Here is a 23,463-nt window from a genome sequence, read left to right as displayed (position 1 = left end):
AGGCAGCACCCCAAGCACAGAGCAAACCCAGGCCTTGCCCTAGAGGCTCAGAGAAGTGGAGCCTGGAGCCACTTTTGGGAAGTGTACGGTCAAAGGAGCCCTTGGAAGAGATGCTGGGCATTTAGGAGGACTTCTGGGTTTTCCTAGTGGGAAATGGAGCACACAAAGTTGCTTTTTGATGTGCCCTGAGAGAGCAGCACAAGCAAGGCTGGGGTGCTGGGGGAACCAAGGAGTTGGTGCCCCACTGTGGGAAAAGGGTGGCTGAGTGAGCTTTAGATGATGGAGAACCTTGAAATAAACACAAATTCCTCACTTTTGGTCACAGAAAGGGAGTTAGTCAAGTTGGGTAAAGGGAGAAAGGCATGGAATAGCAAAACTTTAGTCAAGGTTGAAGGAAAAAAATCTTTTGATAGTGGAGATGTGGGAGGCTCTGGCTCCTGGATGGATGGGGAGGGCTGTGTTTAAGGATGTTACACACAAAGAGTGAGAATCTCCCACCAGCAGTTGAAGACAGGGATGAGTTTCAGTGCAAGTGACAGGGAAGATGCTGGATACAGTCAATGGAAGAGTAATAGAGGCTTGTGGAGAAAACTCCTGTACTTCTGCTCCCTGAGAGCTTCAGCTGATGGATTGGCATCCCTGATGTACGTGAAGAGATGAACACAAGCTGAAACATTGTTTGGACAGGATGGCTCAGGTCTACAGGAGGCACCACTTGAGTTTTCTGTTAGGGAATAAAGAGCTTTAAATTCCCCTTCAGGAAAAGCTGAGGTTGGAGAAGCCACTTCTTGATTCAAAGCCTGATTGTCCAGAGTACAAAAAGTCAGTGGAGGAATGGCTTAAGAAGGAGAGAGGAGCAGCCTTTGTAGTCAGATCTTTCCTGCTTTTGGCAGAGCGATTATTCCGGAGCTTGCACAGTCCCTGCCGGGTGTCCACTGGGTGCCCTTCATCCTCAAAAAAAAAGCCAGGAATAAAGCAGGTTCAGACATAGAAAAGGATCCATCAAGGAACTGAGCAGCAGCTTCAAATGTTTCATCAAGGAGTAGGAAATCTCATCACAGCTGGATTACCCACAAGCTTCAGGGTTCTTTAAGGTCAAAAAGTAGTGAAATTGTAGGGAACAGCAGGAAACAAGGGCACTCTGGAGGCTGCTGGGTTTGAGTCCTGTCTTCCACACATGGCCCACAACATTTTTGTTCTTATAATCCCTTCCCACGAACACTTTGCAGGCATGGAGGATTTTTTTTGTGCCAGCCCTTTCACACAGCCAGAATTAAGGGAATTTGTTGTCTAAAAGGTGTTCTGTGGTCTTTGCAAACGCTTTGATGTTCTGGGATGGTGTTGAGAGCTTTTACCACAATTCTCCATCACCCTGCAGGATGATGCTGGGGCTTTTTAAAATGGAATTCTGTAATTTTTGTTGGCATCTGTATGTGGACATCTGGGAATGATGGCCGTGGTGAACAGGAAGGGTTTCTGGCCATATTTAGCCAGGGATGTGCATCTCCTCCAGCAGCAACTGGGATTAGGTGACTTCCACCATGGTATCAGAGACCAGGGTGTGTCCAGGGAAGGGAACAGAGCTGGGAAGGGGTTGGAGCACCAGGAGAGGCTGAGGGAGCTGGAAAGGGGCTCAGCCTGGAGAAAAGGAGGCTCAGGGTGGGCCTTGTGGCTCTGCACAGCTCCTGACAGGAGGGGACAGCCGGGGGGATCGGGCTCTGCTCCCAGGGACAGGAGGAGAGGGAACGGCCTCAGGCTGGGCCAGGGGAGGTTTAGAGTGGGAAAATTCCTACATGACAAGTTTCACTGCCCAGGGCAGTGGTGGAGTCCCAATCCCTGAAGGGATTTAAAGCCATGTGGATGTGGCATTTGAGGACATGGGGCAGTGGTGGCCTTGGCAGTGCTGGGGGAACAGTTGGACTTGAAGATTTTTGAGGTCTTTTCCAACCTAAACATTTCCATGCTTTCGTGAAGCAAAAGCAGCATGTTTGGATCCGTTCACTGCTACCAGTGACAACAAATCTCCTCCACTGCCAGTTTCTGGGGAAATAAATAATCAGTGGTTTAAATCAGATCAGTGCCAGTCACAGATTGTACAACCTGTGTGAAAAACACGCGTAAGGCCAAGGAGTGGAGGCAGTGATGGATCGGAGGGAGCTGAGGCTCACACAAGGAGTTGTTGATGCAGGATACAGGGGAGATTTTTCCTCCTTTTTCAGTCTCCTGCTGGCACACACCTGCTTTACCTGCAGAGGAGTTCATCCCTCTGCTTGGGAGACACCTCTGCCTGCCTTCATTTGTGCTGCACTTTTAAAGCCCTGAACTGATTGTTTAATATAAAACCAAAATACAAGGCTGTCTCTTCCTGCATGGGATGCAATTTCTTGGTGTGTGTGATGTGCCAAGGATGCTCCTCTGCTGAGGCACCCTCAGAGCTGCTGATCAGAGGGTCAGGACGCTGGGAAGTGGCTGAGGGTGGGGTGTCCATGCTCATTAGGGATATTTCAGAGCCATAAAACCACAAAACACATTGGACTGGATGGAATCATTGAAGGTCATCTTGTCCAAGCATCCCACCACGGGCAGGGACACCTTCCACTATCCCAGGTTGCTCCAAGCCCCGTCCAGCCTGGCCTTGGACACTTCCATGGCCAGAGCCTGAAAAAATGTGGCAAGTGGTGGAAGGAGGAACAGCAGGAGCTGTGGAAGAGGAGACAGTCTGGTCTGCTGGAGGGGAAAGGAGGAAGCAGCAGCGACACTTTGAATGGGTGTTTTGAAATATGCTGGGAGTTAATTTTATCCAGAAGCATTTGACATGAATTTAGATTTGAAATCAGCGTTTGCTCATTACCGAGCGACTGATGAATGCCAAATCAGGTCATTACTCTTGGAGTGGGTTTTTATCTTCTCCCATTATCTGGGGTTGCTCAGATCCTCTTCATTCACAGTTGTCTTTTCTGGATATAATTGGGTTTAAGCAACTAAGATACTAAATGAAGTGTTGATAACGAGAAGGATTGTTCATCTCTCCAAAGATGGTTGGCTTTTTTTTCCTTTCTCTCGCTCCTGGTGTGCTGAGGGCTGCTCAGCAGTAATTGTTCTAAGCTCTGTGCATTCAGATGTGTTCCATCACTGTCAGGATCTATGTGCTGACCCTACCCTCCCTGCTGGAGCACATGATCTGTAGGAATTTGCCTGCAGAGCTGAAGTTCCTCTGTCTCCATTCCTGCTCCAACAGCTCGGTGAGTGCTCGGTGGGAGAATAACAAAACCTTAATACCTTTGGAAACTGAACTACCTTGTTTAACTCAATAACACTGAGAGGAAATTGGTTTCCCTTCCTAAAAATGTCTCCTCTCCTCCTGGAGGAAGGGATGAGGTTTCCATTTATCAGAGCAGTGGAGATCAACAGGAAAATGTTACCAAGTTCCTGCGGCGCTTTTAATAGAATAAGGAGGCAGTGCCCTTCAGCTGTTCCTTAGCCAAACAAAATGTTTGGTGAGCCTTGCTAATCTATCCTGGCAGGACCAGAGCCACCTAACAGCGGGAAATGTCACCATGGCCAACTGCTAAAATAATACTATAATTGTGTAATTTGTATTCCTGCGGGAGAATCCGGCCACGTGCTCCAGCAGCTCAGATCCCCCTGTGCCGGGCTGATCCCTCAGCGTGGGCAGCAGGAAAGAGGGGGACTCTGCCCCTCTGTCCCTGTGTCAGGTGAGAGCCCACCTGCAGAGCTGCCCCAGCCCTGGGCCAGCAGCACAAGGACCTGGAGCTGCTGGAGAGAGCCCAGAGGAGCCCCGGAGCTGCTGCAGGGCTGGAGCCCCTCTGCTCTGGAGCCAGGCTGGGAGAGCTGGGGGTGCTCACCTGGAGAGGAGAAGGCTCCAGGGAGAGCTCAGAGTCCCTGCCAGGGCCTAAAGGGGCTCCAGGAGAGCTGGAGAGGGACTGGGAACAGGGGATGGAGGGACAGGACAATGGGGAATGATTTTATATATAAATATAAACCTATTGTACTGCTGGATCCCCACTGAACGTGACAATGTCCCTGTGTGTTTTTCCTCTCCAGCACACAAAGCTGAACCTCTGAGTTTTCAGGCTGCAGTATTTTCCCACATCTAAATCAATTTTGGACATGGCAAGCCTCGTGCTCCCACATTGTATCTTTACACTAAATATCCTACTCCCACATCTTGTCATTTTTAAAAACGGGAGCATGGCCCAACAGGTCCTGAAGGGCTTTTCCTCTCTTTACACAGAGCTTTTGATTCCTGAATGTGTTTGAAAGTGTCTGAGGGCTTTCAAGATAAAATGCAGTTGTCTCCTTTTCACTCCTCTCTGGTCGGCAGAGCCAATGCCTTTGTTTCCAGACATAGCTGAAGTGCTGCCACTCCATTTGAAAATCCCATTAATCTCATGCATCCAATGGTAACATTAAAAAGTAGTACAATGAACGGTTGGTTTTCCACAGGCATCCCATTATTCAGGCAACACGCATGGCTCTGTGGGAGCAGGGCTTTGGGGGGACTTCACAGGGAACTGGAGGGAAATTTCCCAGGCGTAGGCCTGCCAGGATGTCCCTTCTTTACTCCTAAATCATCTCCAGTTTCCTGCTCCTGCAGGCACTCCTGGCAGGAGGATGGGACTGCTGGCATGGCTTTGAGTCTTTATCCCCAGGTACAGAATCCCAGAATCCCAGACTGGCTTGACTCAGGAGGGACTTAAAGCCCACCCAGTGCCACCCCTGCCATGGCAGGGACACCTCCCACTGTCCCAGGGTGCTCCAAGCCTTGTCCAACCTGGCCTTGGACACTGCCAGGGATGCAGGGGCAGCCACAGCTGCTCTGGGCACCCTGTGCCAGGGCCTGCCCACCCTGCCAGGGAACAATTCCTTCCCAATATCCCATCTGAACCCCCCCTCATTCAGTTTAAAGTCATTCCCTCTTGCCCTTTCACTCCATCCCCTCATATTTATTTATTTCCCTCCAAATTCCTCCCGTCACCCAGATAGGAGGGGCTGGATGCCACTGGATTCTTCACATTGTCACCCATTAGAAATTCAGCTGAATGGTCATGAGGAATATTTGTATTTCAGCAGAGCAGCTTTGAATTGGGAATAGATTTAACCATTACCTTAACTGCTACATTTCTCTTAACACATAGGAAGGTTTCTTTGTACCATGTGGCCCCTCCACAGTTTTTTTTCCCCAGATAAACTGATGTTCCCCTTTCCGTGGGGATTTAACTCTCTTTGTCTTCAGCTTGTACGCTTCCTTAACTATATTAATCTCATATTTCCATCAAAAGAGATTTTTGAAAGTCTTTAAGCATATTTTGCGCAGGTTGGAAGACTCAGTGAGCTGCCAGCTCACTCTCCTTACTCTTCAGATTTGTAATTCCCCAAAGATAAAGCAGCATTAGGAACAGTCCCCAGTTTTCTCTGGAAAGTAATTTCTGATTTCCATATTAATCAAAAATAGCTTTACCTTCGTCCTGCCCTAATCCTAGGAACAACACAGGAAGAAGATTACATTCTGTAGATGTCAGAAAAGCAATTAAAATTTGCACAGAGGAATTGTAGGGGGAAGGAATCTCACCTCTTTATTTTGTGAGCTGAGCAGGGAAAGCCCCTGACCTCAAACTGTTTGTTTCTTATTGGCTCCTTTTCTTTTGAAGTGCCTGCTAGAATCGTCTTTAATATTGCAAGATTAAAATACTGGGCTTTCAGCAGGCTGAGAGGGTTATGGTGATGAGAAGAGACATTTAAGGAGGGTGAGGATTGGCTGTGAAGAGCCTGGAATTTGCAGTTGGAGAGGTGAGTGACTATTAATAGCTGTGTCTGCAGAGACGGATGTTCCTTGATCCTCACGGACTCGAGTGCATGTCCCTGGGGAGAGCCTGCAGCTCCAGGCTGGAATAAAGGGAGCCAGGAGAGAGGGGGCAGTGAGGCACTGCCTGCCAGGCTGGCTGGCAGGGGTCTGCTGTACAAGGGTGGAACTGCAGGAATTGGGGAGGTGTGGGAGTGGTCTGAGAAGCAAAATGTGTCGTAGCTGACAGGAGGATGGGGAGAGGAACAGGGAGAAACGTGGTGGGGATGGCTTTTGGGCTGTGACTTGGTGACCTGCCACATGTCACCTGTTTGGGGTGGCCAGGGTGTCCTGGGGGTGAGGTAGAGGGTGGGAGGGGAGGTGGGATGTTCACCTTGGCTCCTTGGGATGGGGTCCCAGCAGATACAGGTTTAGGTGTAGGGGAGAAGAGAAAGACAAGGCAGGATGGGATGGGATGGGATGGGATGGGATGGGATGGGATGGGATGGGATGGGATGGGATGGGATGGAATGGAATGGAATGGAATGGAATGGAATGGAATGGAATGGAATGGAATGGAATGGAATGGAATGGAATGGAATGGAATGGAATGGAATGGAATGGAATGGAATGGAATGGAATGGAAGCCCAGTGAAAGCTGTCCATGTGGAAAGGGCAGAGGAGCACACAAGGAGATGCTGCAGGGGTATGGGCTCTGTGCATGTGGGGTGGATTTCCCAGGATCATGCTGTTTTGCCTTTGAGGAGAGGGGATTTTCCCAGAGCTGTTCTCCTAAACATCTTTTATTCTCTAGTTTTTCAGGTTCTGCAGGGCAGATATCAATTTTTACTGACTGAGCCTTTGAACTGAAGCCAGTTTGCAGCTGGACTGGTTGTTGTAGATCCCTTCCAACTGAACAATTCCATTCTAATCTCTTCTGCTCCTTCCATTCCGTTCTTTCCTTTTAGTGAGCACATCTAAGTGTTCTCAGGAATGTGTGACATCATACCCACAATAATTCTCTTCCTGAAAGACTTCTGCTGTTAAATAGACCCATTCTGGAAATTCCTTTCCTCCACTTGGCTGATAACCCTGGACCAGTCCAGGGCACTGGGATCAAACCCTTGTTTTGGATCCTAGAGACCTTTTTTTGTATTTATTGGGGTAAATTTCTCCAGCAGCTTGCTGTGTGACTGATGGCAGTTCTCAACACTGAACTTTTTCTCCTGCATTCCCCATGCATTACAACTCACTAGAATAGGATCATGGAATGACTTTAAGTAGACGGGATATTGGGAAGGAATTGTTCCTGTGAGGGTGGGCAGGCCCTGGCACAGGGTGCCCAGAGCAGCTGTGGCTGCCCCTGGATCCCTGGCAGTGCCCAAGGCCAGGCTGGATGGGGCTTGGAATAACCAGGGACAGTGCAAGGTGTCCCTGTCCATGGCAGGGGGTTGGAATGAGATAATGTTTTAGGTCCCTTCCAATTCAGTCTGGAATTTTATACAAAATATTCTGCTATAAAACTTTGCTTCCTGTTTTATGGCATTAAAAGCATTTTTAGTTGTGACTTACAGCCTGTGAGAGCCCTTTATAAATCTGTTCTAGATTAAAACTCTTGAGATATTTGTGTGTTAGTTTATTTTTGATAGGGAGAGAAACCTGCTGCAAAGAGGTGATTGTCTTCATGCATTTTTAAAACTTAACTTACTCAGCCAGAGCTGTGACAGTGACAATCTGGCCTCAGGTCATTTCTTCTACTTGACATTTGCAAGTCAGATTTTCCAAGCTGTGGCTGCCCCTGGGTCCCTGGAAATGTCCAAGGCCAGGTTGGACAGGGCTTGGAGAACCTGGGACAGTGGAAGGTGTCCCTGCCCACTCCAGGGCGTTGGAATTGGATGAGCTTTAATGTCCCTTCCAACCTAAACCATCTGTGATTCAGTGATACTTTAAACTAATACACATTTTCTGAAAAGCTTCCAGTGTAAATTTAGAAAAATCCAGACTTTTGATAGAGTTCTCATTAATTTGTTTTACTGGAAATTAAATGCTAAAAGTGAGTCTTTCAATGCTTGTTATATTTCTGAATTTCTTTGCTGTTGGTCCTACAATTTCTGAAAAGGATCAGGGCAGAAAGCCCAGTTCTTGATGGCAGTGCTGGGGCAGTGCTTGACTTCAGCTGGATTTTGCATCTCAGGTCTCATTTTCTCTTTATTTAAGGACAAAAGCATAGATTTGAGCCCTGGGTGACCTGGGGAAGCAGGGGGTGAGTGCTACACGTTAGAATTCCACCTAGGAAATGAAGCTGGTGCTCAGTCGTGGTTTCCCTCAGTTTATTGTGGTGAGGAGATCCTGCAGGACAGTCACTGGGATAAATTAATTGTAATGCATTGGTTTTGTCCTGGAAATCTGCAGAGGTTTGTTGGCATTGAACAGGACCAGCTGCCTGGTGGGTATTTGACAAAAATAAGTCCTTTTCTGCCAGCAAGGACACCCGAGACGTCACCGTACTCTGAGGTGACATCAAACTGCCTTTGACCCACTTGATGTTCGCCAGGTGTCCTGGAGCTGGCACTTGCTTGTGTTTAAAGAAGCAGCAAAATTTTCAGGAGCCTTTCCTAAAGCTGCTCTGTTTCCAATCAGTCTGTAAAATCTGGATTCCTGGAAGAAACGGCTGATTTCTCTAGGCTTTGGAAAAACTTTCTCAGAGCCTCCTGTGCCATCACAGCCAGGGACACTTTCCACTATCCCAGGGTTCTCCAAGCCCTGTCCAGCCTGGCCTTGGACACTGCCAGGGGCAGCCACAGCCTCTCCAGGCAATGTATGCAAAGTGTGAATCCACGAAGAGCTCAGAGATGAGGAATTGTCTCAGTGTTCTGTAGGGCTGAGGATTCAGAGTAATTTAAATGCATTCTTTACAGGGAGCTTTTAAAATAACCCCATATAATAAAATAAGTGCTGTTTCTGCTTGCCCTGCTTGGAAGTAGACCAGGACTCTATGGATGACGGGAGGTCTCCAGTGTGCTGAGGTGGAGTGGGAGGCACAAATCCAGACAGAGGAGGATTTGAGGGCATCTGAAGGGAAAGCAGCACCACTGCCTACAGAAGCACTGGTGAGGGGCTGTGTGCTGCCAGTCATGCTGTGCCAGGATAAATACAAACTTGGTTTATTTTACCTATTTTAGTTCTTTTTAAATGTAGACACTACCTCGGCCTATCCTTTATTTCTCAACTGCTCCTGTTAACATTTTTAGGCAGAAGACAAAACCTGACAGGAGTTTTGTCTCTGTAGAGGAAACAGGGTGCCCAGAGCAGCTGTGGCTGCCCCTGGATCCCTGGCAGTGCCCAAGGCCAGGCTGGACATTGGGGCTTGGAGCAGCCTGGGACAGTGGAAGGTGTCCCTGCCCATGGCAGGGGTGGCACTGGATGAGCTTTAATGTCCCCTTCCACCAACCATTCAATGATTCTTTCCATAATCCGTACTGCTGTGTATATATTGCTATTTTTCAGTTTCAAGTGCCTCAAATGATCCTTTATGAAGTACATTTGATGCAATGAATTAGTGGCAGTTTTACACTGGTTTTTTTGGTAACAATCTTTAAGTCCCTCGGACAGATTCCCCTGGGTGCCTCTTCCCTCTCCTGATCTGTGCTCCTTGCTGAAATCATCCCTCAGGTTCTGCTGGTAAAACTGAAGCCTGCTGATACTCTGAGTCCCAAACCAGAATTAGTCATCTACCCTTTTTTAGGCTGATTTTTCAACCCAGCAGCCCCCAGTACAGGAGGAGGCTTATGTGAAACCTCTGATTTTATTTTGCTCGACATCGTGCCTTTCACTCCTTTAACTTCTGAGCTTTTCTCTTTTTCCCCTCTCCCTTTTCCATCCCAGTCCATTACTGTAATTTGCTATTTCTGGAGGGAACTGCTGATCCTTTTTGCTGTTTCCCAGCCACACTGGATGTGTTATTTTTAAGGCAGCCTCACTACCTGCAGTACAATGACTCATTTTGGATTTGCCAGGTCCCCACGTTTCTGCCGAGAAGTCGGCTCCTGGATTGAATTCCTGAGAGGATTGTTGGGAGCACAGCATAGAATTCCCAAATCCTTGGAGGATGTTAAAGTCACAACTATTCCCTAAACACAACCCAACGCTGCCCTTCTAAAATGAGGGGGCAGAGAGTGCCCCAAGGGCCTTTAATTCCCCCTGTTCCTGGGAGTCCCCAAGGCCAGGCTGGATGGAGCTTTGAGCAAGCTGGTTTTTCAAATCCCTCCAGGGATGGGGACTCCACCACTTCCCTGGGAAGCTTGGACAATCCTTTCCATGAAAAATTTTTCCATCCTCCTCCCTCGCTCTCCATCTGCCATCCATCCTGAGAGTCACGGGGCTCTCCCAGTTATCCGTGTGAAAGAATCGCCATGCAAAAATCTTGGGATTTTTTTTTAAACAACCCTGCCTGCTTCCCTGTGTCAAAACCAAGTAAAAGAGGAGCTGCCACAAATTTATCACTTTTTACCTGCCTGAGGAACCAGGAGGATGCACCTCAACCATGAAATGTAATTTACTTAATTAGTAATTGCTTTGCTGAGTTGGACCGGTGTAGAAACCCTTCTTTTAAATCAAATGAAAACTGTGCTAAAACATCCCAGGCTGTCAACCCTCAGCTGTGGGGTTTATTACGTTTGGAGTTTCTTCTGGGCTTTTTGTAAGGAATAAAATATTTACAGAATGGAAGGAAGGGATTTCTATTTGCTTTTTTGTATTTATTTTTTTTTCCCAAGCTTTCTGAAGAGGTGCTCTACCAGAACACCTGGTGCAAAGACATAACTCTAATTCAAGTATTCCCAGAAATCAGTTGGGTTTGTGGGGGTTTTTTTAGGAGAGGGATTACAGGGCATGAACATGGTTTATAACACTTCTTTGGGGGTTCAAAAACTCATTTTATGGACCAGAAGTAAATGCTGCACTGCCCCATGATTCTAGTGCTGTTCTTCTTCCCTGGATTTTTGGTGAGTTGCGCAGGTGCTGGTGGGGTTCTCAAAGGTCAGGTGTAACAGGCAGGGAATCTCATCCCAGCTTTTGGCTGGGAAATCAGTAACAAAACCCTTGAGACAAGGGATCTTTGTGGGATCACTGCATCCCTGCTGCCTTTCTGACAGAACCTTTGCACTCCCAAGCTGGTGAAATCAGATTTTATTTCCACCAGAGCTGTTTTTTAAACAGCACTGTGGAGTTTTGCCAGTTCAAATATTAGGGATTCTCAGCTTTCCCCAAGCACAATTTGAATCTGATCTCCTGGCCCAAATACATGTGAGAGACCCATTAAGCCTTTTAACACCCAAAACCTGCTTTTGTTAATATCCTCCGTGTGCTCCATCTGCTGCTGTGTTTGTCCATAGCCAATGGATTTGGGAGCGATGCACTTCCCTGGTCTGAGGCCAAAATGTCCAAAATACCATATGGACATTTGAAAGTTAATGAGCATTTAAAAATTTCCATATCTAAAGCTGTTGTGATCCCCAAACCTGAGTCTTCCTTGAGTTTGGCCTCTCCTTGTAACCCTAAATATTTTATCATTTCGAATTTTTAGCTTTGCAAATGAAGATCACTACATTCATACTTTGAAACTGGCCCTTTGGGGCAGTAATTTGATTTGTAACATTGTTTTGACTGTTCTGGAGCTGCCTATTACTAAAATGAGCTGAAATAGAAAATGTGGTGTCCCCAGAGATGTTGCTTAAGGCTGTGAATCAAGGATGAAATCAGGAGGATGCTGCCAATGCCAGAGGACAAAGCGGAGTATAAAAAGCAAAGATGGGAGCCAGGACAATGTTTGTGCTAGAGAGACTTAATTAGTCCTTTAATTGATGGACTATTGATTAATTGATTAATTACCAGGCAGTTTCTGTTGTGTTAATCGTTGATCATGCTCAGGGCAGTGCTGGGCACCTTGGCATTGGCCACGCACCTGGAATGCCATTTTTCAAGGCAGTTCCAAACCTGGCAAATTCAATTCAAGCATTTTGAATAAGAAAAACTAAAAGCAAGGTGTGTTTTTCAACCTAAGCCATTCCAGGATTCTACTTTGTACCCGGTTGTTGCAAACACCAACTTGGCAGAAAAAAACAAATTACGATAGACAGGAAACAGGGACAAATTCCCAGTTCCAGGATCTAGGAGGGCATCAGGAATGCAGACTGGAGCAGTTGCCTTTCCTTAGCTGGAAGCACAGAGGTTTTCCATGGACCACACTCTGACAGAGCAGGAACTACAGCTGGAGCAAAAAACTTGAACTGATTCTCTTTTTAACCCCTGGCTTGGGAGCAGAGTTGAAAAGGGTGGATTGAGAATTAGCCAGATGAACAAGTGCATTTTGGACATCACAAAGGGCTGTTTTCTGAGCAGTTATTGTAAATACCTCCCTGTAACCCGAGGGCATGGACAGCATGGGGTCCTGCCTGCATTTCCAGTCCCAGCTCCTCCAGAAAGGGTCTTCACACCCCTCCAGAGCTGCCATAAAAACTCTGCCAGAGCAGAGCAGGAGCATCCAGGTGAGGCTCTCCTCAGCCTCCACAAATTCAGGGCAATGGCAAATTCACGACTGAAAAGCAAATGAGGGCATTCCAGGGAGTGTCCGAGACCAGGCTGGAAGGGGCTTGGAGCAGCCTGGGACAGTGGGAGGTGTCCCTGCCCTTGGCAGGGGGTGGCACTGGATGAGCTTTAAGCTCCCTCCCAGCATAAACCATCCCGGGATTCTAATCTGCACCATGGTCTGTTTCAACCTGACCACTCTTCTGCCATCTTAATCTATTTTAAATCTTTCCAGATAAATATTTCCCTGGGGAACATTATTGGATAAGGTTGAGCCACAATTAAGTATTTAAGAAAAACTGCAAAGGAGCTTCTTTATCTCAGGCTTCCACTTTCTGTGGAGCAACAAACCCTTTTATTTTATCACCAGGGGCTGTTCATATCCTACTTTGGATTCTTCAGGTGCAGAAGGAAGCAAAGCATTGCAAGGAGAATCAATACTGCACAACTTAAACCCTTTTCCAGAACTTCTTTCCCACAGAGCCTTGTCTGAACACAGGAGAGGATATGACACATGTCTGTGGCCCAGAAGTGATATTGATTGACAGTCTGACAAGTTCTGTCACTCTGGTTTATTTATAGTGTGTGCACTAAGCAATCAACAATCTCTCTAATATTTTTGGACAGTTGCTTCTAGTTTTCAGGATGAGTTTTGCTCATCCAAATGCATCCCCTACCCAGACAGCTGCAGTAAGGCCTGGGAGGTTTGCTTTGGATGTAGGTGGGAAGTAAAACTGGGGTGGAATTGAAATAAGAATGGAACAATCTCTTTTGTCCAACAGCTTGCAACTGTCCTGAACCTTAAAAACAGGTCTGAAAGCAAGTTCAGTGCGAGCAAGAGAAAATCAGGGTGACGTGTATCCAAAACAGTGCTTCTGTCACTTTCTTAATATCTTTTTGGGCTGGTAAGTTCTCCTAATTCCTGGCATGATGAAGGGAGCAGCTTCCAGCTCAGGTATGGCATGGTGCAGCCCCAGTCCCAGGGAAGAGCTGAGAGTTCTGTGCAAAAATCATTGTTCTCCCAGCCAAATTCCCAAGCAGCTCCTCAGGGCAGGGAGACCCCCCCTTATCCATCCCCTTGTCTTTGACCTCCAGCTGGGAAAGGCTCCTCCAGGCAGGCAGGACCCCATTGTGTCAACACTGACCATGTGGAGTGGAGACAAACAGGCAGTGCCACGTGTCCAAGCTGTCCTGCCAGGGACCGGAGGGCTTCTCTCCATCACCCCACACCAGAGGCCCCTCTGCCACTCCCAGCACTGCCAGCTGTGCTTTCTGAGGGGTCTGTGCAATACAAAGGAAATGGGCATCAAAAGAACAACTTTCCTGCCAGATTCCTGTGGGTTTTGTTGGGATTTGGGGTTGGTTTCTCCGTGAGGGTGCAGAGGCACGGTTGTGTTACGGGCGGTGCCTGTGGAGCTCCCGGCCTTGGGCTCCGAGCATTTTGCTTGCCATGTAAAATGTGGATAACCTGTAAGGAAAATTCCTTAAGGAGTGTGTGCTTTCACACAAATGGAATTCACCACCCTCTGGATCAAGCTGTGATCCTGGCGAGGGAGAGGAAGGAGACAGAAGGGGGTACAGACATCTCACCAGAGAGGACCTGCGCTTCTTCATCCTCTGCTCTGCAAGTCCAGAGCTGCCTCCCCGTGTGTAATGTCTTCACAATCCTGGGGATGTGGAGTGATGGGATATTGGGAAGGAATTGTTCCCTCTGAGGGTGGGCAGCCCTGGCACAGGGTGCCCAGAGCAGCTGTGGCTGCCCCTGGATCCCTGGCAGTGCCCAAGGCCAGGCTGGACAGGGCTTGGAGCAGCCTAGGACAGTGGGAGGTTGGTTTTGCATGGCTGTGGGTAAGGAGCAGGAAATAGTTGCTGTTTTATAAAGGGAAGGACCCTTCAGGGGGAAAAGAATCAACTTTAAAAGGTCTTCAGGAGTGAGATTTTCAAATGTGAGAGCAAATCTTTTTCTAAAGCCATTGCTGTGTCTGGTACATCCACATTCATTTGACTGCTCCACTCTTGGGCTGATGAGGCTTGAAACAGTAATAAGGGGGTGGCATTTTTTCATGGGAACAAATGTATTTATTATCCTCAGAGCCTTCAGAAATGCTGGATTCTCAACCATCCATTAACTTGCTCTTCTGAACAGTCCCACCCTTGCTTTCAGCTTTTCCTCTATTTTTACCTCCATTTAGCAGGAGTGGGCTGGAATAGCTTCATGGCGAGGCGGCGAGTGAGTGATGGGGTAGCTGTGGTTATGTGGGATGATCAGTGGGAAATGAAACCTGCTCCAGCCCCGGGGCTCCTGCAGCTTGTCTGCTTGTCCAGGGAGAGGCATCGGGAAGGGTTTGGGTAGAACTTGCCGTGGAAATGTGTCCCATCATACAAATGGATCTGTGCGATGAGGGGAGAAAGGAAAGGTTATCCCTCCTTCCTGCCCCGAGCTGGCAGAGCAGGATTCACCCAGAGGTGATGTAAACTGAGTTTAAACTGAGTTCCCACTGAGCAGGGAAAGTCTGGCAATGCCCTGTGTAAGAACTGCTCCGAGGTCACCTCCCTAAATCCCATGTGTCTAGGGATATTCCCTAGGGACAGCTCCCCAAAAGGCAGGAGATGCACGGCCCAAGCCTGGAGCTCTGCAGCTGTGTGAGGAGCCAGGCAGGCTGGGAAGATCCTTCTGGAATGAGATTGGCTCATGCCATAGGAGAGCAAGCTTTGATGACACCCCTGCTGCAAGTCCTTTTGGAAATGCTGGAGCTCTTCCTCTCTGGGGGCTGGTTTCCCATGCAGAATGAGTTCCCAGATGTCCTTCCCAGCCCTTCTCCCTGTGTCCCCTCTCCATCACATCGCCAGGCACGTTCTTTCCAGTGTCACTGCTCCCAGCAATCAACATTCAAGGGCCTGTGCTGCGAGTCTGGCTGCTGGAGGCTTTGGTGGAGCTGTGCCAGGGAGCCTACACAGTGTCTGCTCTCTCATTTCTCACTTCTGGGGTAATTCCTCAAGCACCAAATCTGCACATTCATTTCCCAACATGTGATTCTCTGCAGGAATAAATTCCCAGTCGCTCGAAAGCCAACGGATTTACAGCTGCGTGTAGTTGAAGGCATGAAGTTTCTCACGTTTTTGTCCTGAGAAGGTGCTTGTAAATCCTATTTTTGAAGAGTTTCTGAGGGCTGGGCAATAAAGAACGAGAAATGCTGGATGGGCTTAAAATAGAACATGGAAGAGTTTTGCAGGGGAAAATGCTTTGGCTCCATCTGGCTGACCCGAGGAGGTGATCATAAAACAGAAATGTTCCTGGGGCTGCTGCAGCTTCAGAGCTGCAGAAACAAAGGGGTGGACAGTGGTTAAGGGGTTTAGAGGGAGGATTGGTGAGACAGAATCACAGAATCAGGTTGGAAAAGCCCTCCAAGAGCACTGAGTCCAACCATTTCCCCAGAACTGCCAAAGCCAGCCCTGTCCCCGAGCACCACATCCATGTGGCTTCAGGCATGGGGATTCAGCTCTGCCCTGGGCAGCAAAAATCTCTCATATTTACCCACCTCGGGGCAAGGAACACCACAGGAGGGGCAGTTCTGTGTGGCTGCCTGGCTTTTCCTTCCAGGGAATGTTGGTGCTCAACAAGCTCTCAATTGCACCAAGCATGGAGCTGGAGTCCTTGGGAGTTCAAGGAGTTGAAGTGTGGTTTTATAGTGCTTTGTCTTGCCCTTAGATAAGGGACTTTATCATCTGTCCCTGTAGAAATCCTTGTGACAGGGCTACTTTCAGGAGTCCGCGCTGCTGGAGGCTTGCAAAGGAAAAGAATCAAGGAGAATATTTGGTCTTGTAAATGAATGTCAGCTGCTTGCAGCAATTAAGGCCATGATCAGATAATGGTCAATGAAACTACTCTTGGAAAAGTGAAATGGCACATTCTGGAATTCAGTGGTGTAAGTGACAATTCCCAGTGGTGGGAGGCTGAGATGTGGACCACAGTATGGGCTCTGTAGCCAGGGAGAAGCAAATTCTCTCTCAGGAATTTCAAGAGAACTTCAGAGCCTTAGCACTTGTAGACTGTCATTGTTTGGGTGTTACTTAGATGATTTTGATACAGAAACACTGAAAATACATGAAAAATTAAAGATGGCTTTTAAATACCTGCTTGATGCAGCCCATGTGTTTTTTGCTTTGCACAGTTATTGTGTGGTAATTTTTAAGGCAGCTCAGTCAGTGCTTCCCAGAGCTGGAGTGCTGTGTGTTTTCCTTGGGGAGGAGATTAAGTGAACACTGCCTTTCTTACTCCTATTGATTGTGGAGATGATATTAAATTAAAATAAGCCACAAAACAACTTTGGATTTCTTCTATGAGGAATCTAATAAATTTTGTTCAATATTTTTCATCTCATTTTCTTTCCTTCTGCACCACTGCAGAGCCTCAAGCCCAGCAGGGATAGAGTCCTGTCATGTGCAGATCCACAGAAACAAAAGGATATTTTCTTTCTGTTCCTGACATTTTCATGTCAGGTGGGTTTGAGCCTCTTGCTGTTACTTTTCATTCAAGGTGATGAGGCAGGACAGAAGTGGCGGGAGGGGAGCAGTGTCAGCAGGAGGAACAGGAATTTACAGGAGGTCTCTGAGGTTTTCCAGGGGGAAAATCAGAGCAGGGTGCTGGGTGCTTTGGTGTTGTCACTTCTCCTGAGATCATTCCTGGCTGTTGGATCCAGACTTGGTTTGGTACCCAAGGGAATGTGAGACATGGGGACCGTTATGGGGGACCACAGCTTTTGTTTCCATGTGGGAGCTGATTTGGGATTATTTGGGGGATGAAGAAGAGCTAACAAACAAATTCTAGGTGCTCAAAGCCAATAAGATATAAAAGTTATAGGATTATGGAATAGTTTTGAGTCAGAAGGGACCTTTTAAAGGTCATCCAGTTCCACCTCCTGCTATGGACAGAGATACCTTCCACTATCCCAGGGTGCTCCAAACTCCATCCAGCCTGGCCTTGAACACTTCCACGGATCCAGGGGCAGCCACAGCTTCTCTGGGCAACCTGTGCCAATGTTTTATCACCCTCATTGTAAGAAATGTCTTCCTCATACCTAATCTAAATCAACTTTCCTTCAGTTTGAAACCTTTTCCCTTTGTCCAATCACTACAGGCCCTGCTAAATAAAAAATATCTCATGTATTTTTAAACCTGCTGGATTTTGAGTGCTGGGAATTTCCAGGCATGTTTCTTCTGGCACAAATTGCCCCAGATTCTTCTACTTTCTTATTTTTCACTATGTCCAAAAAAAGGAGCAAACCACATTAATTTTCCTGTACCTTTCCCATCTCTGCTTTGCTTTAAAATAGAAAGGACAAGTTTTCTTGCTGGAGGTCAGCACTTATCAAAGTTTATGAGGTCAGAGTGGAAGATAGTGCAGAGCAGGGCTTCTTTTTGCATCCAAAGCTATTAAAGCTTCCTTGATAGAAATTGTATTTATTTGAGCTGAAATGAATCCAAACCCAGCCATAACCTACCTTCAGAACAACAAAAGATAACTCTGTGAGGAAGAGTCCTACCCAGCAGAAACTAAACCAAAAAAATGGAGAAAGTCCATTGAGTCCCCAGCCCTGGAGGATTTTAACATAGGTGTGGATGTGGCACTTGGGGACAGGGGTTAGTGGTGGCCTTGGCAGTGCTGGGGGTGCGGTTGGACCTGATGGTCCTGAAGGTCTTTTCCAAGTGAAACAATTCTGGGATTCTATAAATGCACAGTTGTCTCCATCTGCCTGAAATAAATCCTCCAGTATTTGGCTGGATGGAAAATTTTACCCAAAGCCACACTTTTCCTGTGGTTTGACTTATTTCAGGCTCTTTTTTTCACATATAACCCCAATACTGCCAATTTTGGCCTGAATAAAGGAGGGCTTTTTCCTGAATTTGACAGTGGGTGAGTGCTTGTGGCGCCTCAGAGTGAACACACAGCACCTGTGAGCTCAGGTGAAACATTTGTGAGCCCACAGGATCGTGTTTGTCACCGCCGGTGACTAAGGATGTTAATTAGGGATTGTTACTCAAGACTGCAGCAGTTTGTGGGAATCAGGGCTAATTTGGGGGGATTTTCCAGCAGCAAAGCTTATAAGAACCTCTTGGAGCCCCCAGAGAGTGTCCTCTAGATCCCTGCAAATGAGCAGCACCATGGCACACACAGGCATCATCATCTGTGCCCGTGGCAGGGGGCTGGAATTGGGGTGAGGTCCCAACCCCAACCAGTCTGGGATTGCACTGAACCATGTGCCAAGAGGGTAAAACCCCTGTAGAAACACAGGTGGGAGAATTTTAGGGAAAATACACCTCAAGAAGTGAGCTGGAGTTGGTTTAGCACCCCTGGCCAGATTGTGAGGAGGAAACAGGAAGAGTGTGGAGCAATGAATGTCCTGGGAAAGATGTGGTTATCTTCTAATGAACTGGAGAGAAGGGATATTTCTGATTTAAGATCCTCATCATTAATGCTCTGCTTGCAATCACTGGATCTGCAAATAACTTTCTAAGGAGCTTCTTGATTGCTGAAAGGCTTTAGATATTCCTGGGTACAGTGACAACAGAGGTCTGTGGAGCCTAAAAAAAAAAAAAATGTGTTAAACTGCTGCTTATCCAACATTAACTACAGCAATTTTTAATTAACCTGATTTAGAAGCCAAATATATCACTGATGAAAATGAGAGGGTAGAACATCCAGTCATTTATTCCAGTACAGTGGTCATGATTGTTGAGTTAGATTTATTCAAATGAACCTCAACATTTTGCCACAGAAGTCAGTGGTGCCAGGGTTTGAAAGCAGTGGGATCTGGCATGGGAAGTGGGGATTGTGCTGTGGCCCTTTTGGTGCTCAGAAGAGGGGAGTAGGGACCCATGCTCGCTTTTGTATAATAAAATAAAATATTTTAAAAGATGGGTGTAAATCCACTGCTAATTACCTCCTCCCAGCCCTTGCTGGCAGCCAGCAGCCAGTATCAGTGGAGCTTGGCATGGAAGCACTCTCCAAGGGTCATTCCACTGGCTCTGCTCTGGGATGACGGCCAAGGGGACACACAGATAAACCAGGTGGTGACGCACAGCAAAGCCAAATTGTCCCCCAGCAACACAGGATTAAAGTGTCCTGCTCGTTCTGCCAGGGGGATTTACTCAGCGGCACCTAAGGAGGCTGGAGTCACTTGGGTGTTCCTCTTCTCAGTAGGGAAAACTTCCAGAAAACAGAAGGAAGTGAAGAGCAAAATGGTGACCAGTGACAGGACCCCAGGGAACAGCTGGGGCTGTGCCAGGGAGGTTCAGGTTGGATTTAGGGAAAGGTTCTTCCCCCAGAGGTGCTGGCACTGCCCAGGCTCCCCAGGGAATGGGCACGGCCCCGAGGCTGCCCGAGCTCCAGGAGAGCTTGGACAGCGCTGCCAGGGTTGCACAGGGTGGGATTGTTGGGGGTCTGTGCAGGGCAGGGATGGGCTGGGGGATCCCTGGGATCCCTCCCAGCTGAGGACATTGTGTGAGTCTGTGGAAAAGGAGCAGACGGAGGGGCAGAGCTTGTGTCTGTGGTCTCCACAGAGGACAGGAATTTCCAATGAAGTAGGACTTGGATGCTGGACACCTGCACTGTGTGGGTGCACACAGACTCTGGGGTGTGCACGATTTCCAGCCCTCACTTCCATCACACAGTTCCCCTGAACTCCCTGTGACCTGTCTGAGTGAGGCGGATGCAAACTGAAGATGCTCTGCAGCTTCCCCCAAGTGCCCATTAAAGCCTGCCTGGCTCCAAGGGGTCCCAGCCTGTTCCTTCCAGGTGGCCTGGCAGGAAATCAGGTCCCTCCTGGAATGGCACTTGTGCAGCCATGGGTGAATACAAGGCTGGCATGTTTTCCTGCAGGATCCCTGCCTTCCCTTCAGCAAGGAACTCTGCTTAATGGCAGTGCTGAGCTCTCCAAAGTGCTGCCACGCAGCCCAGGAAAACCTTTCCAATACCGCTGTGCCCGTGGGGTTTTGTACCTGAATTCCATGTTCAGAGTGTGGATTTTGCCAGCACTTTTCTCCAAAGCACAGTGAGCACACTGCATTCTGCATTCTGGTCCTCATTTCATGCAGGAATAAAGATGAAATATTGATGATGTCACATGCAGCACATTCATAGTCCTTCCTATGCCCAGAGAATCCACCTGTGTTTTCCCTCGGTGGCCTTGGTGCTCACACAAGTTGCTGATTGCTTTTCAGGGGTGCCATCCTTGTTTGATGGATGAAATCCTAATTCCTGGTTCTCTCTCCTTTCAGGTTATCCAACAGGCTATCCCACCGCTGCCCCAGCCTACAATCCCAACATGTATCCAACCAGCAGCCCCGGCTACGCCCCAGGTAAAAGTCCTGAAAAAATTCCTTGCTCATCCATTTCCAAGCACACACTGGGGATGAAAAATAATGTCTCACCTTCAATTCAGCCTTTGGTTGCCCGAGATGTTTATTCTGAATGGTTTTGCCTCAGAAGAGCTGCAGGATTTTAACACTTCAAATGAAGCTGCCTTTTGAGCTCAGTGTGCAGCAGGAAGAGCTGCTTGCATAAGGAACACAGAGCTGGACTTTGTGCCAGTCTTGCTAGACCCTCTCTCCCCTTAATTGCCAAGTTTTCAGTCTCCCAGTTGTCATCAAATCAGTGGATCCCCAGGCTCAGGCACTTTCCAAGGCTGATGAAACAGGAATGAGGGGTTTGTTGCCAAAATCTTTTGGTTTTGTCTTCTCCACATCACAGTTTACACAAATTCCATAGAACTGTTTATTGTGGGTGATTCTGGAAGGGATCTGTTGTGTTTTGTTTGGGTTTATGTGCTTTTAATAAGGTCTTTAGCTGCATTTCTTCCCGTTAAAGCTTTAACATGGAACATGAAACAATTTTTGTTCCCCTGGATTTGTACTGGCCACCCTCAAATTCCCCTGAAGGATAAAACACTGGAGGAATTAAATGAAAACAACTCCACAGAATAAGAAAAAGCCCATAAATTTATTAGTAGCTTGTCCTGCCAGAGGCTGGCAATGTCCTCCCTGCTCAGCCAGGAATGTAAATACTGCAGCATTCCAGCATTTTGGCCTGGATGTTATAAAATGTCACTTGTCCCCAGCCGTGCGGGCAGCGGCTCCTCCGCTGGGTGGGCAGATTGCCAAGGGAACACCCAAGGGAGAGGAAACCCCAAATCACTGCAGGGCAGGGATTTTTGGGGGGTCTGTATTGCTTCTTGCACATCTTAGACACCATCCTTGTGGGGGTGGAGTTTCCATGAGAAAACTTATTTAAACAACCCTCAGGAGGAAATGTCCAAGGCCAGGTTGGACGGGGCTTGGAACCACCTGGGGTAGTGGAAGGTGTCCCTGCCCACAGCAGGGAGTGGAATGAGATGAGCTTTAAGGTCCCCTCCACCCTGAACAGTGGGGAAAAGCAGGAGAGAGCAAGGAAACAGGGATAGCCTGAAAATGGGCTTCTCCCAGGCAGGCAGCAGCAAAGCCTTGGACAGACATCCCTTCTGGAGCCCCATCATTCCAGCCTGTCCCCTCCACCCAGCAGAAGGGACACAGAGAGAGCTAAGCTGTCCATCTGTCCTGCTTTCTCCTCACTGCAAACAGCCTTCAGAAGCTTCCTCACGATTGTTCCCTGGGAATAATCCCCCCAAACCTTGCTAGTCAGCAGCTTTTCCAAGGTGTTGGTTGTTTCCCACCTTTGTCCCCATGGCTGGGGCTGTGGGTGTTCTCTCATGAAAAATGCTTTGATTTCTGCTCTATTTTATCACGACAGTCCTTTGCAGAAAGCAGCTCTGCAGATTCATTAAGGCTTGAGATGCTGATTATTATTATTTTTTTAAAGCTGTGCCAATTATTGTCTGTTGCTTTAGATTTGCATGATGTGGTCAATGTTCTCTGTGCCAGTCAGCCTTTTGTTCATTCCCAACGCTCCCTTCTCAAGTGCAATCCTAATCTTTCCTGACTTGCTTTCCCTAAAAAAGAAAATCATCTGATTATTTTTGTCCCCTCTCACCAGATCTTTTTGTTGCACAGCTTAATGCTCAAGCCAGAGAGCTGCCACGGCAATTTGACATTTAAATTTCATTCCTCTGTTTCTCATCCTTAAAAAATGCTTTTAGTAATTTCCATCTTGGAAATCTCCTGATGTCCAGAGAGCTGACAGGTTGTTTTGCATGGAGAACAAAAACCTTCCAGTGGGTAACACAGCTAAACACTAAGCTAGCAAGGAAACTATGAAGATTAAAATTGAAATGAAAACACTGAAACTTTTATGAGTTTCCCATAAATCTTGAGGCCAAGTTGGAGAGACCTGGTTTTGGTAAAGGTGTCCCTGCCCAAGGCACAGGGTTGGAAGTGGATTGTCCTTAAGGTCCCTTCCAACCCAAACCATCATTCTGTGGTTCTGTTAAGAACAATTTTTACAGCTCTTGAAATCAATACAATTTAATATCACAGCAGAATATTAAACCATGTTAAGTACTCTGGGAAGCAGGGGCAGGCTCTGCTGCTCAGGACCTCCCAGCACCACACTCAATGGTCTCTCCTGAATGGAAAGCAGACTTCCAGGAGAAAAGAAATAAGAGATTTTGAGAGCCAACTGATGGAAGAGAAGTACCATAAAATCTCCCAGCAATGGGGACATGTGACAGAGTGACAGCATCCTCAACTGTGTTAAATGGAGTTGGGCTGAGCTAATTCTGTGGTTCAGTGGCTGAGTTAAAACCTTCATCAGTACCGAGAGTGTTTCTTCAAATTGAAGGAGCTGCTGTCACACAGGAGGCTGGAAAAAACCTGGAGAGGAATGTGCTCCTGGTGTCCTTCAAACACACTGGGAATCAGCTTGGGGGTTAAAATCTTGGACTTCTGGAAGAGCAGACTAATTCTAAATATGTTTTTAAGAGATTTTAGACATTGAGTCTGAAAAAGAAAGAGATGCTGCATGTTCCCAGCAGAATTACTGCCCCTGAACATCCCATCCATGGACAAGGTCCTGTTCCAAAGCTCCCAGGCTGGGAAGGAGGTGGTACCTGCTGGCAGAAATCCCTCCAGCTCACTAAAAAGCA

The 23,463-nt window shown here is 47.5% G+C and overlaps 1 protein-coding gene across 3 annotated transcripts in view; it reads left to right on the top strand.

Annotated features, from left to right (window-relative positions):
• The window catches only part of FAM168A (family with sequence similarity 168 member A), a 129,400-nt gene that overhangs the window by 92,413 nt on the left and 13,524 nt on the right, over positions 1 to 23,463 (top strand). For all 3 annotated transcript variants that reach the window (XM_063419278.1, XM_063419279.1, XM_063419280.1), the window contains one exon: positions 20,666 to 20,746. In XM_063419278.1, the coding sequence (XP_063275348.1) occupies positions 20,666 to 20,746 (81 nt within the window). The remainder of the gene's footprint in view (positions 1 to 20,665; positions 20,747 to 23,463) is intronic.

Source organism: Prinia subflava, chromosome 25 (assembly GCF_021018805.1).
Source record: "Prinia subflava isolate CZ2003 ecotype Zambia chromosome 25, Cam_Psub_1.2, whole genome shotgun sequence".
Taxonomy (NCBI): Eukaryota; Metazoa; Chordata; class Aves; order Passeriformes; family Cisticolidae; genus Prinia; species Prinia subflava.
The sequence above is the reverse complement of the archived record's forward strand: the minus strand, read 5'-3'. Positions and strand labels throughout refer to the sequence as shown.